This window comes from Ochotona curzoniae, unplaced genomic scaffold, assembly GCF_017591425.1.
Source record: "Ochotona curzoniae isolate NIBS_2020 unplaced genomic scaffold, NIBS_Ocur_1.0 contig_66, whole genome shotgun sequence".
NCBI lineage: Eukaryota > Metazoa > Chordata > Mammalia > Lagomorpha > Ochotonidae > Ochotona > Ochotona curzoniae.
Window position 1 is genome coordinate 19,576,693 of NW_024466512.1, and position 15,464 is coordinate 19,592,156.

The 15,464-nt window shown below is 40.5% G+C and overlaps 1 protein-coding gene and 1 pseudogene across 1 annotated transcript in view; both read left to right on the plus strand.

Moving 5' to 3' along the window:
* The window catches only part of CFAP43 (cilia and flagella associated protein 43), a 79,642-nt gene that overhangs the window by 9,776 nt on the left and 54,402 nt on the right, over nt 1-15,464 (plus strand). The window contains exons 5-8 of the mRNA XM_040992159.1: nt 2,819-2,969; nt 9,841-10,000; nt 13,183-13,250; nt 14,985-15,116. Of these exons, the coding sequence (XP_040848093.1) occupies nt 2,819-2,969; nt 9,841-10,000; nt 13,183-13,250; nt 14,985-15,116 (511 nt within the window). The remainder of the gene's footprint in view (nt 1-2,818; nt 2,970-9,840; nt 10,001-13,182; nt 13,251-14,984; nt 15,117-15,464) is intronic.
* LOC121164173 lies at nt 203-1,496 on the plus strand (annotated as a pseudogene).

The following is a 15,464-nucleotide window of genomic DNA, read 5'->3' on the forward strand; positions in this document are numbered from 1 at the left end:
GCCCTGGTATTACTTGATGATAATGGCTGTGTGTCTTGAGACAGTTCACAGGCTCAAGAGCCACTAAATTGACTATTTGCAGCATATTCTATGAAGGCAAAGACCAAAAGACATTGTACATTAATACTTTTGAAACTGCAATTTTTGAAAAATTGCCTTAAAATAAATGTAAGGTTGTGCCCTTTCTCTGAGGAATCCCACCATGGCAGCTGGGACCCCGTACACACATCCTGAAAACTGGAGGGCCTTTAAGACCCTCATCACTACTCATTCCAGCAGGGCTCAGGGCCACATGTCTCCACCCTACCCCACTTCCACTTTGGCTGGGGCAACCAGCCTGCTGAATTTCTCTGCAAATTTCCTGCCTGCAAGGTTCCAGAATTTAAAGGTGACGATGGCTTCTGTGTGTCTGAGAGCAGCACCATTACCTACATTGTAAGCAATGAGGCACTTCAGGGAAGTAGTCCAGACTCAGCAGCCCATGTGGTACGGGAGAACTTTGCTGACAGCACCATAGTGCCCCCAGCTAGTACTTGGGTCTTCCCCAACTTGGGCATTATGCATCACAACAAACAGGTCACTGCAAAGGAGGAGGTTGGTGCCCTCTGGGGCTGCTGGATGATTCCTTGAAGACAAGGATTTCTCTCATGGGTGTGAGTGACCCTGGCTGACATCACAGTTGTTTGCACCTTCTTGTGGTTCCATAAACAGGTTTTGGAGCCATCTTTCCACGAACCACTGATTCCTTACCTGTATTATCCAGCCCATTTGGGGCTATCTTTTTTACGGAAGATAAAGCTGCATGAGAAGATGGCCCAGTTTGATACCAGAACATTTGCAGAGAGCTAGCTGAAAAAGAATAACCTATGGAAAGTAAAGGGCTCACGGGAGAGAAGCAGAAGCCCCAGGTTGAGTGGAAAGAGAAGAAAAAGGCAGCTGCCCCAGCTCCTGATGAAGAAATGGACAAACATCAGCAGGCATTGGCTACTGAGCCCCAGGCCAAGGACCCCCTTCACTTACTTGCCCAAGAGTGCCTTTTTGTTGGATGAATTTAAGCCCAAATAGTCCAGTGAGAACATTGGAGCACTTGTCTGTGGTGCCGTTGTATTTTTGGGAGCACTTTAACAAGGACAGCTGGTTCCTGTGTTATGCCAAGGTCTGTTTCCCTGAAGAGTTCATGCAGAGCTTCATGAGTTGCAACCTCATCAACTGGAATGTTCCAGTAGTTGGATAAGCTTAAGAAGAATGCCTTTGCCAGTGTCAACCTCTTTGGAGCCAACAACAGCAGTCCCGTTTCTGGAATCTGGGTCTTGCAAGGCTGAGAGCTTGCCTTTCCGCTGAGTTGATTGGCAGGTAGACTACGAGTGGTATATGTGGAGGAAATTATTTCTGAGCAGTGAGGAAACCCAGACACTGGTTCAAGAGTACTTTGCCTGGGAGGGAAGTCCTTCCAGCAGGTAGGCAAAACCTTCCATCAGAGTGAGGTCTTCAAGTAATAACCTTTGCTATCACCAAGCTGCCTGCACCTGCCCTTCAGGGTGATGAGCGTCATTAAAGGAAACTAAACATGAAAAAAAAAAAAGAAATGAAAAATTGGTAAATAAAGATTTCAAAATAGAGAACCCTGAAAGTGGCAATTCTTTCCACCCAGTACTCTTGATGTCTCAATTTTGCTTTCATAAGAACCCAGCAAATACCAAACACATTTCTCTAGTCTGACATGAGGGAATTCTCTCTAAATCAAGGGGATGATGTCTTTATCAGATTCTTGTCAGATCAAGTGGCCATATATCATACTGCTTTTTCTCTTCCCTGACTACTATACTTGAGTTCTAAGAGTTGAGTTATAATTTTTTAATATGCAAAATAAGTAGGAGGAAAAAATTATTTGATTTTGTCTATAAGGCAGACAGGATTAAAAAAACACCTAAGCCTTACACTGAGGAATGGGAGCTGTGGCTCTTGTTTGTTTTTCAGTCATTTGTCTTATGTTATCATTCATTAGGCATAACCAGGTGAATGTGGGATTTAATACATTGGACCACAAATTCTCCAGATTTATATTTGTATCTGGATTATGGTTATATGCAGAAAATTAGAAATGGGCCACAGCATGTTTTATTTGAAGTGGTTGCCAACTTTTAAAATCTGAGAAACTTCTCCCATATATTTAGACAACAGTGTTTTGAAGACCAAAGTGTTTTTTTTTTTTTAAGACTTATTTTATTTTTATTGGAAAGGCGGATATACAGAGAGGAGAGAGAGAGAGGAAGATCTTCCGTCCGATGACTCACTCCCCAGCTGAGTGCAACAGCTGATGCTCGACTGCTTTCCTGGGCCACAGGCAGGGAGCTGGATGGGAAACGGGGCTGCCGGGATTAGAACCGGCGCCCATATGGGATCCCGGGCGTGCAAGGCGAGGACCTTAACCACTGCGCCATTGCGCCGGACCCAAAGACCAAAGTTTTAAGTCAACAGCCCTTTGGGCTGGAACTGGATGGTGCCTGCCACTTTTCCCTTTGCCAGAATCCCCAACAACATGCTTGGAGCCATCAACATTCAAATGTATCATTTTTGCTTTAGATAATAACTTTGAAAAATTATTATGATCTCTGTTACTCAATTTACAAATGTGAATAATTTATCCTCTTAAGGCAGAATATGCATTTTTAAATTTACCATTTAGCATTTATCCTCAGATTTGCTTTTAGAAGTTCTGTGTCTCCCCCACTTCACTTGCCACCAGCATGGAGTGGCTGTATCAGTAATTAGTTTCTGTGGATCTGATTTTTCCAATGTCCCTTTTTATCCTCCACAGATCGGTAAAGCTACCTCTAGAAGATGGTTCATTTTTCGATGAAACAGATGTGGTTTTCCCCTCAACTGTGCCCAAGGATCCCATTTATGGGCCAGTGTTGCCACTGTCAGCAATTGCTGGACTGGTCGATGAAGAAGCAGAAACATTCAGGGTAATTACTCTTGCCATTGGCCTAATGGTTGAGGTCTAGCGCATGGGTTCTCATTTGCTCGTGATGGCTGTCCCGAGCCATGAAGGAGAGAGGTTGTCATCTTGGATTTTATTACGGATCAGTCTTGGGAACAGCAAAGACCAGAAGCTATGGCATTTTGAATCTAGATGACGGGAAAGGAAAGGATGGCACCTCACTGCTGAAAGTGAGGGACAGGGAAGATATCCTGGCAAGATGCTGGGTGGAGCTGACACAAGTAAAGGGAGGAGAGGGCTGATGGCTTGGGTGTTGACAGCATTGACACAGAGCACAATGGGAGCAGCAGGAGGGTGTATGAGGAACTAGGAAAGAAGGAATATGAAAGGGAAAGGAGAGAGCCAGTGAAAAGGCTGACAGCCAAAAGGCAAGAGGAGAACAAAGAGAGAAGGCAAAACTTTGAGAGTGGAAGAAAGCCCAAGAGAGAGGAACAAAGCCAGAGCAAACAGTAGCCCAAAGTTTCAAGAGGGAGTTTGTCATTTATCCACTCGACCTTGGTCAAGGTCCTTCAATATAGAGTCTCCACTTTAGGCAGTGGGGAATCAGATGATGGCAAGTCAAGCACAATCCCCTTAGAGTTTATGTTCTCGTTAGGGAGAGATTATTTTCCTAGAACAAATGGGGGCTGCAGGGAGCGAATTCACATTTGTATGATTTGCTGTTCAAGGAAGACTCAGGTTGAGAATTGAGGAGTGGTGGTATTGTCACATTTTGGGTGGAGGAAATCACATGTGCCAAGACCAGACCCTTGGGGGAAGAGAGAACTTAACATGTTTTAGGAACTGGGAAAGGACCCACAGAGCTGAACCATGATAAATGAGGGGGCACGAGGTGCAAGGGGACGTTCAGCAGAGAGATAGGGAACTGAGAGGAGCACACACAAGGCCTTCTGTCTTCTGAGCCTCCAGGGCCTGGGTTATGCTGACTCTCATGTTGAACTCTAAGCAGAGAATAAAGAAGGCAGAGTTCCCCAAAAAGGTTTTGACCATTGCAAAGAATGAAGTCATAAACATTCAAAATAATTCAGTATGAGGATTCTCTTCTTTGCTACAAGAAATCTCTATGGAGGTGCTCAGGACACCACTGGGAATGCCTATATTCCAAAATAGGTGCCCGGATTTGAGACCCAGCTCCGACTGGTTCTGCTTTCCTGCTGATCCAGCCCCTAGGAGGCTGGAGTGTCAGCCATGTGGAAGTTCTGGCTCGTGTTCCCAGCACCTGGCTATAGCCTGGGGAAGCCTCAGCTATTATGCACATTTGGAGATTGTACAAATGATTGGGAGCTCTCTGTTTTTCTCTTTGTGCCTTTCAAATCAATAACTTTGTGAAAAGCTTATCTGTGGCAAGTAAGAAAAAAGGGTGGCATACCCTTAGTGTTTCTTGTAATGAATGGCAATGTTGCCCTTTTAAATTATGAGAATGGACTGATTTTTTTTATGACATAGTGCCTCAGTTTTGGAAATAGAGACACACACACACACACAGCCAAGGTAGGGTAACAAGATAAGAACAAATAGGCCAGTCATCACGATTTACAACTTGAAAGACTTTCTGTCTTCAATATTTGATGCCTAGAACCCCTAAACTGCTACTATCTCAACTCTTTTTAAAAAGTCCTGTATTGAATTTCTTTATGAGTTCCCATCTTCCACATTTTATACCTACATAATGAAACCTGACATAAAACAAAACCTCAGTTGTCATCTCTGTCATTTGGAAAAATGCGTTGATATGCCTCCTTTTAAGACTTATGTGTGAAGTTACAATTTAGAAAATGCTCAAAATTTAAAAACATGTTTGTGTCCTAGAACTTTTGTTGTCTGCGTTCTAACCTTTATCTGAAAATAGAAATATTTTATAGTTTGACATTTCTATGTCAAACTATAAATCATATAGGGAGCATTAACCCATTTGTAGTCTTTTACACTTAAGTTAAAAATTATTTTTCCCAATAGTTCACATTTCTTGTTATAGCAAAATAAAGTGAGGAAAATTGGATATTAGTTAATGTATGTGTAACAAGTTAAAGTTAGATCTCAAATTTCTTGATTCCATTGCTTCCTTTAAATATCATGTTTGTTTGTTTTTTTTTTTTTCCCATTGGAAAGGCAGATATACAGAGAGGAGAGAGAGAGAGGAAGATCTTCCGTCCGATGATTCACTCCCCAAGTGAGCGCAATGGCTGATACTATGCTAATCCGAAGCCAGGAGCCTCTTCCGGGTCTACCAAACGGGTGCAGGTTCCCAAAACTTTGGGCTGTCCTCGACTACTTTCCCAGGCCACAGGCAGGGAGCTGGAAGGGAAGTGGGGCTGCTGGGATTAGAACCGGCGCCCATATGGGATCCCAGGCGTGCAAGGCGAGGACCTCAACCACTGCGCCACCGCGCCGGGCCCTAAATATCATGTTTTTAAAAGACTTACGTATCATGCCTATGTTGTGACATAGTACACTAAGCCTCTTTCTGCCATGCCAGCACCTTATCTAGGTGTTGATTTAAGTGAGTTCTGAGTGCTACACTTCCAATCCAGCTCCCTGCTAATGTCCCTAAAAAAGCAGCTGAAGATGGCCTAAGTGCCAGGGTCCATGTATCCACGTGGGAGACCCAGTTGAGGCTAATGGCTTCTGGCTATGCCTGGCCCAGCCCTGGCCATTTGGGCCATTTGGGTAGTGACCCAGCAGATAGAAGATTCTCTCTCTCTCTCGAATGCCTGGGATCCCATATGGACACCAGTTCTAATCCCAGCAGCCCCGCTTCCCATCCAGCTCCCTGCTTGTGGCCTGGGAAAATAATCGATGACAGCCCAAAGCCTTGGGACCCTGCACCCATGTGGGAGACCCGAAAGAAGCTCCTGGCTTCAGATTGGCTCAGCTCCAGCCATTGTGGCCACTTGGGGAGTGAATCATTGGACGGAGGATCTTCTTCTCTGTCTCTCCTCCTCTCTGTATATCTGACTTTCCAATAAAAATAAATAAATCTTTAAAAAAAATAGGTTCTGGTTCTTCATGCTTAGTCTTCAGGTAATCAAAATGATTCCTCTCATTCTAGAGATTGAAAAAGGACATGATATTTTGACAAATAAATATTTTAAAGCTTATTTTTAACAAATGCTTTAATTTTGGTGTCTTTTAAAACTCAGGAATTTCAGACTTAATTTTTTCTTTCTGCTCATACAATCCATGCAGTGTCATACTCATTCTTAAATAGTTCTAAGCATAGTTAGCAATTAAAGGAATTAATAGAATGGCAAGTCAAGGCCTATGGTAAAGGTGTAAAAATCACATAAAATACTAATTTAACATTCCAAGTTCAGAAAATTCCAAATTTTATCCCTCACATTCTGTTTCAAACACACAGATTATTACTGTAAGATTCAGATGAAACCATCTGTTTTGAGCCTGTCACCATATCAGATCAGAGTCTGTCTTTTTGTGGTGTAAAGTATAAGCTTAGGCAATATCAGAACAACTCAAGAAAGGTCAAGTAATGGTGATTCAGCAAATAACTCTTACCCCAGTGACTCAGATCTCGGTCAGACACCACTGAAAAAATATTCATTGGCAGCAGTTCAATCCTCTTGTGTGGTTTTCCTTTTTTCAAAGATCACTGAGTGACTAAATAGTTTTTCAAATATTTATTTTCAAGTTAGCCAAGATCATTGGGGCATGTCAAGATCAGCCATACAACTAAAGTCCATTTGGCCTTAAAAAATATATCATGATGAATGTTCATACACCCAATTTCCACCTTAGCCATTTTATGTTTGTGCAAATGGTAATTTCTCTGATTTCTCTCTGTCCACCTCCTTCTCTCCATCAAGAACACATCCTTTTTTCCTTGAAACTCGTAAATTGTTTAAACGCCCCTGTACGGCAACATACCATGCTTTCTGATTCTAATATCTGTTGATACTGCTTGCCACAATGCCTTGTTTATAAATCCTCACCAATAAATTTGTTGAAATTGTAATCATGCAAAAAATGTAACAGTTGAGAATCTAGTAGAAATAAAACACAGTAGCAGTGCCGCCCTTGCACTGCTAAATCCTTGAATCCATAAGCGTTTCAAAAGTTAAAAAGGGGAAATGAGTTTTTAACAGAAAGTTGGGGAGCATGCATTAAGAGTTTTGAATAAGAAAAGTAGCTATACAAGTTCATGATGTTCCCTAAACAAGACACCTATTCTAACCGACCCTACTTTATTTTTTACATATAATATCATGTATATTGAACTTACCCTCTGTGTACTATCAGTCTCCCCTCAACATAATGTAGGCTCTGTGAGCACAGGGATGTTTTGGTGTGTTTTGTTCACTGATACCTCTTTAGGCCTAGAACAATGCCTGGAATGTAGTGAATGTCCCATAACTGTAAGATAAATAAATGCCAGAGTAGACAAAGAATGGAATAAACATGGGGCTGATAAGAAATATTAATTTCTTAATTAATATTTCTGTTAATTTTGCCAGTTGTTTATTAAAAGTGTCTTCTGTCTCTGGGTATAAGGATAAGGATACCTAAGAAAATAAGGATGTTATGTTGGAGCAAGTGAAGTCCTAAATCACATAACATAACAAAAAATTTGAGTGGTACTAAACATTATATTCTCAAAAAAGAGATATGGTTATCCATCAACATTATGAGGAGGGGATGGTCCCAAGACCTCCTTCAGAAACCTAAATATTCAGAAACTCAAGTAAGTCCTTTAAATTAAATGACATTGTATTTGCATATAACCTGTACACATCTTCCAAATACATCAGATCATCTCTAGAGTACTTAAAATGCTTAATACAGTATAAATGTATGTAATTCGTTCTACTGTATTGTTTAGGAAACAATGATGAGAAAACCTGCAAGGTTCAATATGGATAGAACTTAAAATAGATATTTTTTTTCCAATCTACACTTAAATTCAGGGAAGCAGAACCCATAGATTTGCAGGCTAAAAGTAAAGTGTATGTAAAAGTAAGTGAATCTGTGTGGCTAGTTCATATGGAAAGGGACAAAATGTTATATTATGATTTCCTGGCCTCAGGATCTTGGAGCTCCAGTGGCAATCACAGTTAGCTTCACCTCTAGGAAGGACAAACAAGTAGCTGAAGCTAACAAGGAGACCTGGTCTCTACTGACCAAAGGGAATAACTCCTGCCTGTTGGACAATGCTGATGTATTAATGTGTAGGGTAGAAATCAACAAACTGTGGCCTGCCTTTTAAGATTCATGCTTCAAAATGGTGTCTAGGGGCCAGCATTGTGGCATTGCAATCCTGATACCCTAAAAGGATATTGATTCAAGTTCTGGCTGCTCCACCTCTGATCCAGATCCCTGCTAATGCACCAGGGAAAGCAGTAAACAGTGACCCAAGTGCTTGTGCCTCAGCACCCACATCAGAGACCTGGATGTACATCCCAACTCTCAGCTCCTGGCTTTGGTTGGCCCAGCCCTTGGCCATTGTGGCCATGTGGGGAGTGAACCAGCCAATGGAGAATCTCTTTATCACATTCTCTCTCAAATAAATAAAACAAATCTTAAAAAAAGAGAGAGAGAGAATGGTTTCTTGATTTTTTTTTAAAGAAAGGCTTATTTTACTTGGAAGGGTTAACAGAGAGAAAAAGACAGAAGGAGAAAGAGATCTTCCATCAGCTGGTTCACTTCCACAAATGGCTGAGCCAGTTTGAAGCTGGTAGCTAGGTGGTTCTTTCAGGTCTCCCATATGAGTTCAGGGCCTCAAGGCCATGGAACATTCTCTTCTGCTTTCCCAGTCCACAAGCAGGGAGCTGGATGGGAAGTGGAGCAGCCAGGACTAGAATCAGTCGCATATGGGATACTGGCATCACAGTTAGATGATTAACCTGTGTGTCACTGCTCCGGCCCCCATTTCTAGATATTTTAAAAGGAATGACACAGAGTTAAGTGGTCCACAAAACCTGAATTATTCACTATCTGATCCTTTATAGGAAAGGAATTTTATTTAGACCATTTGTCCAAATTGGTTTTAGTCCCCAAAATCAAACATTTTTTCTAGGTAGGTCCCCCTCATAGATTTTGTGCATTTTTCTTCCCATGCAGTCAGAGTCACACAGGATGTCTTGTGAACTACATTGAAGTGGTCACAAGCATCAAGCACAAGGTCCACTTATCATGCTCCTTGAACATCAATGCAGTATAAGCACAGGACAACCTCTGCACTGCCAAGCAAAGCCAGGGAAGAGATCTGCTGATGTTAGTGTCTCTCTAGCTAAAAAACAACTTTCTTAAAGTCAAGACAAAGAAAGTCCACTAAGAAACAGTTTAGAAGTTATTATTCAAAACTTCCATGAGAAACTCTGATTATAGAATTTTGAAGGTATTGGCAAGAAAATTTTGTGTTTTCTCAATAAATTAAAATGTAGAGAAAGAAAGAAAGGGTAAAATGTCACTTAACTCTTGGTCAATGGCAAGACCAGTTTGTATCTCTAAGACATGCAAGTTTTTTTTTTCAAGGATTCATTTGTTTATATGAAAGGCAGATTACCGAGAAAGACAGCTGGACAATGAGGTATCTCCCATCTGCCATTTCACTCCCTAAATGGCCTCAATGGTCAGAATGTGGCCAGGTTGAATCCAGGAGCCAGGAGCTTCTTCACAGTCTGCCACTGGATGCAGGGATTTGGGTAGTTGGGCCATCCTCCGCTGCTTTCCTAGGCACATTAGCAGGGAGCTGAATTGGGAAGTATATCAGGGATGCAAAGTGGCCCTCACATGGGATGGCACCTGCTGGCTTTATCTACTATGTCACAGTGCTGGCCCCATACAAGTTTCCTTAACGCAAAATTTTCATTCTTTATCTGCAGCCAAAAGATGATCTATATCCTTTGCTTCACCCAACTGTTCATTGCTGGACTCCGACAAGTGATCTGTATGTTGGCTGTGAAGAGGGCTATATTTTGATGGTTAATGGAGATACCCTGAAGGTGACTGTGCTTAATAAGATGGAAGAAGAAGAGCCATTGGGTGAGCAACTGCTCCTCTTCATATTCCCAGAAGCATAGAAATGGGCATAGATTTTATAGGCACTTGAAAGGGATGTTTTACACTGTTTTTCTTTCCCATAAATACCACCAATTCCTTCTCTTTTATACTCTAGTTAGTTAAGTCCTATGGATAACTCTTACAACTACTGTTGATTGAATTTTATATGTACATTTTAAATAATTTACATATTGTATATGGTTCACAATACAACATTCTAAGGCACCACATTGTTATATCCATTGTACAGATGATCCTAAGAACATGCCCAGATTCCTAAAAACTGCAGATGACACCTGAACCCAAGCAATAAGAATTGAGAGTCCAAGTTCTTAGCTACTATCCTGCATATCATTTCCTAGATGTTTCCCATCCTATAGAAACACACTTAGCCAATTATGTATTTCCTGTACCCTACTCTTGTTAACCCTATATGCTATGAAGACCATCTCTTTTTAAAGTCAACTGTTGTCTTGAAAATTACCTTTGTGTGTTTTGTTAGAATTTTGAAGAGAACCTGTTCTTCCTTGGATGCAGTGTGTTTCTTCTTGATCTCATCACCCATAGCCAGGGTTTTGACCTGGGTCCCAGGAGGCGATGTCCATCTACTGAAGGCTGGGCAAACTCCCCAAACCTTTCTGTTTCAACTGCTTTTGTTCCTCTTTGATTTAGGTAACAACCTTGGACTGATTTCCCTGGGCATAATCTACATCTGACCCAAGCCAGGCAGTGTTTCCCTGCCCAGCATTTTTTTTTTCTAAAGTCTCTGTTCAACATGCGATTGAAGGACTGTGCTGCCTTTTTTCAAAGCTCTATAATCTGGCCCTTCCTGCTCCATTAACATTATTTCCCTCTGCTCCCCAGAATCAGTTTCTGATCTGACCAGGCCTTTGTTTGCATCCTTTCACAGGCTTACATTCTACCTCATTCTACTGACACTGTTCTACTCTGAATCTTGAAATGCCCAGTTCAGTTTCATCCGCTCTACCAACTTTCCCTCAACTAAAATACCCCATTTCTGTTCATCCTCCTCTTTGTTGATTCACAGTTCACTAATAAATCTGAGGTTATTGGGTTGACCTTTACTACCCAGCCCCACCTTTACCTTAAACAACCTTCCTAGTGTACTCCACCTTCTGGTCCAGTATCAAGATGTTTTTGAGTAACTCCAAAGAATATACTTTTTCTGGCCTATCTTGTCAATTTCTCCTTGTCCCACTTGAATCTTTAAAAAAAATTTTTTTTTTGTATTCCCATGCTCTCTACAAATTCTGTCAGCTTGAACCCTCAGAACATGTGTACATTGAGACTCTGGGTTGCTATGAGGTGGCAGTTCCTCATCCCTAGGTACTGGAACGGATGAAAAGGCATGAGTGGTTTCCCCGTTTGTCTCTCTCCTTCCCCCAGGTACAACAAGAAGAAATAGCAAATTTGGAAGCGATAACTTCACCCAATTTCCTCTAAACCTTGATCTCTCCTACCCTGATCAACCATGTAATCATTGTTAAAAAAAATAAAATTTTAAAAAATTCTGTCAGCTTGAGCTTCAGTTACATTTGCCTGGAATGTCCTTATCTTCTTGGTGCAATTATCCTCCTTTGTGGACTCATCCAAGTTTCCAAATTTCAGGCAAAACTCAGGGTCCCTGTGTGGGATTTCATGGAATTCACTCCTTTATCAGAGTCTTAGTCTGTACTGTTAGGATGGCTCACAATGTATGAGTCTTTCCCACTAATCATCAACTCTTTGTACTCAGGAACTGTATCTGACTAATTTTTTGCATGTGTGGTCTGATCCCAGGTAATCCTCCAGAATAAATTGGTACCTGTATGAGTTTGCAGAATGAGCTACAAAGCAGTATTTCTCACATTCAAACTTGTATGTCTTAACTTAAAATTTAAACCAGATACAGTCTTACATTTTTCACTGGTTTATTCCTACTTGCTAATTCTGAGAATTTTCATGGCATATTGTAGATGCTTTCAGTGTGCATTTTAGCCTCCTATAATGTGGAAGATGAAGCAAGATGGCGTTGAAATTGCAGAGATTAAAATATGTCATCTTATAATATCTATCCTCAGGGAACTTTGATTTTACTAAGGAAGATAGGAGACAAATTATTATATCTAGTGAGATTAAGATGATTTCATTAGAGGGACTCTGCTTCAAGAGGTACTTTGGGGATTCAGATGAAGAAAACCGTCCAGGTTAAGTCATTTTGAAGGTTGCATTGGAATTGGCCCTGGAAGGACGTGTTCACAGGCAAAAACATGGATGGATATAAGTTTTGGCAATGGTATCAGCATTGGTAAGAGTACATGAGGAAGGTGGAGAAGCAAGTAGTCGTCCAGTTTGGATCATTAATTGTCCCCAAAGAGTGCTGGAAAATGAAGGGACATCTGTGTCTGACCTTTTTTCTCTCCAACTAAAGGCATTCTTACTTCCCTCGGCTGAGAGTGAGCAGACATCAAAACTTCAGAGTGAGAGTGCACTCTGAAATGGAAATTTCCTTGTAGTGAGCTAATGTAGCTATGTTCAGGAAGAGAAGAATCTAGAAGTGGGTGGCTGTAAACAGTAAGCTTCTGGGCAAAAGTGCTCTCAGCATTCAGACAAGAGAAGAGGGCTGGAGGATGAAGATCTCTGAGGAAAGGACAGTGTGTGATTTGGCATCAGAAAATGTCAGGCACAGGATGTGCAGCAGACAGTCGGCTGGAGCCGTTTTGCTTTGTCGGCTTTAGTGGTTTGTTCATATAAACAGGAAGTAGACTTTTGATATTTCATGCCCCCCAGGCCAATATTTTCTAAATAAGTGTTCTATAAGAGTATTTATTTTTTAGACTGTACTTCATATAGTGTTGTCAATTTAAATATATCAAATGGATAGATCTTAAGTATACAACTTAATTATTATCATAGTATTGCTTTTTTGAGTTGTTTCCCAGCCTCTGGAAATCTATGACAATGCTTCACTAAAATTCAAAATATACTTATTATATATTATATGCTTCTACAATGTTAGTTACATAGATATGATGAAACAGAGCTTGAAAGCAGCTTGCATGATTCCCATTAGTAAGCATGACTAAGCAGCTTTTACTAGTCATAGTTACATTGCACTTTTAATTATGTGTCACTGGCTTTACTTTGTTTTTCTTTCCCAAAAGATGGAAGAAATCTTATCAGTCCAGTCACCATGGTGTACCAGAAGGAGGGCGTGTTTGGTTCTGGAATTGTAATGTATTATTTTCTTCAAAATTAATTGCTTTCAAAGAAAAAAACCCACAATTTCCATTTGCTGTCATTTAATATTATGAGCTGTATTTTGGGATGTCAGTTTCTGTCTTATTATAATTTTAAATGACTTTTTGTTTGGATGCTATTATAGTTCTTTATTATGAAGAATACAAAATGAATGCAAAAGCAGAGGGAACAGTTCAATGAACTGCTGTGTGCCTGTCTTATTGCAAATAAGGAAAAATGAAATTTACAAGTCTGTTGCCCTCTCCCAATTCAAAAAGCACACACATAATATCTGTAATTCAATTCTATACTCATTTTTGCACTGCATATATTAGATTGTCTGGAACCTTTTGTGTAAGCTTCAGCATAGACTCTGGTTTGTATCCAATTAGCTGACATGTCTCACGTTAACATTGAAATTAGTACTCAGAGCTTTCGTTTCCTTGGTGCTTATTTTGTGCCATGCACCAGGCTAAATGTTGAACTTGTGTTATTTTCTTACTATTCCTCAACTCAACCTTACCAAGCAGAAACTGTTGATATCCTTCTTGTGTAGATGAAGGAACCTAGTCTTACAAGACTTCACCAGTGAGTAAGTGGAGGAAGTAGGTTTGCATCCAGAGGTTCCAAATTCCAAAGACTTTGTTCTCCTTTGCTAGAACATGCAACCTCACGAAGCATGAAAACATATCACACCACGTGTTTGCTTTTCCATGCTGTTGTTATCAGTGTAATCAGTGCTAAAGTTTAAAATTGATCTACTAAAACCTCAGGTCTAGTCATAGCTGCCCTGGGTCCACTGTTGGCTTGTCTGTTCCATTGTCACAGATCATATCTCCAGGACCTGGAGGGTGGCCAAACAATGTTATCAGGGTGAGAGGCAGGGTTCCACCAAGAAGAATCCATCTGGACGTCAGATACCTACACTCAATTCAAGGCCCCTTCCTGCAACTTTGCAGTGAAATATCCTCATTTGCCACCTACGTTTAATGCCTTTGTGGTCTTTTGTGATTGTTGTTCTCTTTGAGGCCACCCTCACATTTATTTTAACATTGGAGGAATGGTAGCATTTCCCTGTTGAGGGTTGGAAAATGGTGATGAGCTTGAGAAAGCACCTTGTATAGCTCACCACCACCAGTTCCCAAGCATTTGAATCAGGCCCTCTCACAAATGCTGGCTTTTAGTTTTATGGGGTCTAATCTAGAAAATGATGAATACATTTTCCCAGAACCCCCTTACTACTGTAAAAATAACTCAGTTGCTCTTGAAAATATTTAAATTAACCAAAACCTCTATACTACCAGTCAACCAACTCATTCTTAATTGACACCTGCCTTATTCTAGTACTATGTGAGGATACATAGGAAATAAAAGACACTCCTACCTACCCATGGGTATTTTGGGCAGATTAAAAAAAACGCACATAATGATGACTAAAGAACTTACGTTAGGGCCAGCGTCCTTTGAAATAAGCAGACACAAATCACAAAAACTGCCTTATTTGCTCTACTTTCTGTACAGTGAAGAATTTGGTGAAGAATATGTACTAGAGAAGCTAAAAAATACCAGTTTGGTTTAAAATTATCTAGATAAAGCCTAGATTATATTATATACTGCAAAAGTGTAGAACATGTCAGATGACCGTCCGTAAGCCTTAGCTTGTGTGATGAGAAAAGCACACTGTTCATTGTCTGAGTCTGATGATCCCATTGTTCTTGCTCTCTAGGATGGCTTTGTGTATTCGCTTACTATTAAGGATTCAAATTACAAAATTGAGGATTTTCTTGAGATTGAGGAGCCTGTGGGCCATTTGATGTTTTCTCCTAGTTACAAAATGTTGCTGATTCAAACAGACAAGGTATGCTAGATGATAGTTTCTTAATATGCAATTTTCACATAATATTAATATCTTCAATACTTGTGAGGAATGAAGGACCAAATATCCTGCATTATGATTACCTGCTAGTTTGAACCCTTGTAAATGTAAAAAACAACAACAAAAACTAATTTGAAAGACCTAAATAAGGCAGAAATTGATGTTGATTTTTGTGCCTATAACTGAAGGACAAGGAGAGAACCTGAATCTAAGCGTGGATGATTCTACTAGGATTTGTTTTCTCGTAGCTCTTTCTTCTCTGTTCCCTCTATTTCCATACACACTCTCACCTTGTGGTATAAAGCAAACCTCTTGTAGTTCCATATTGTA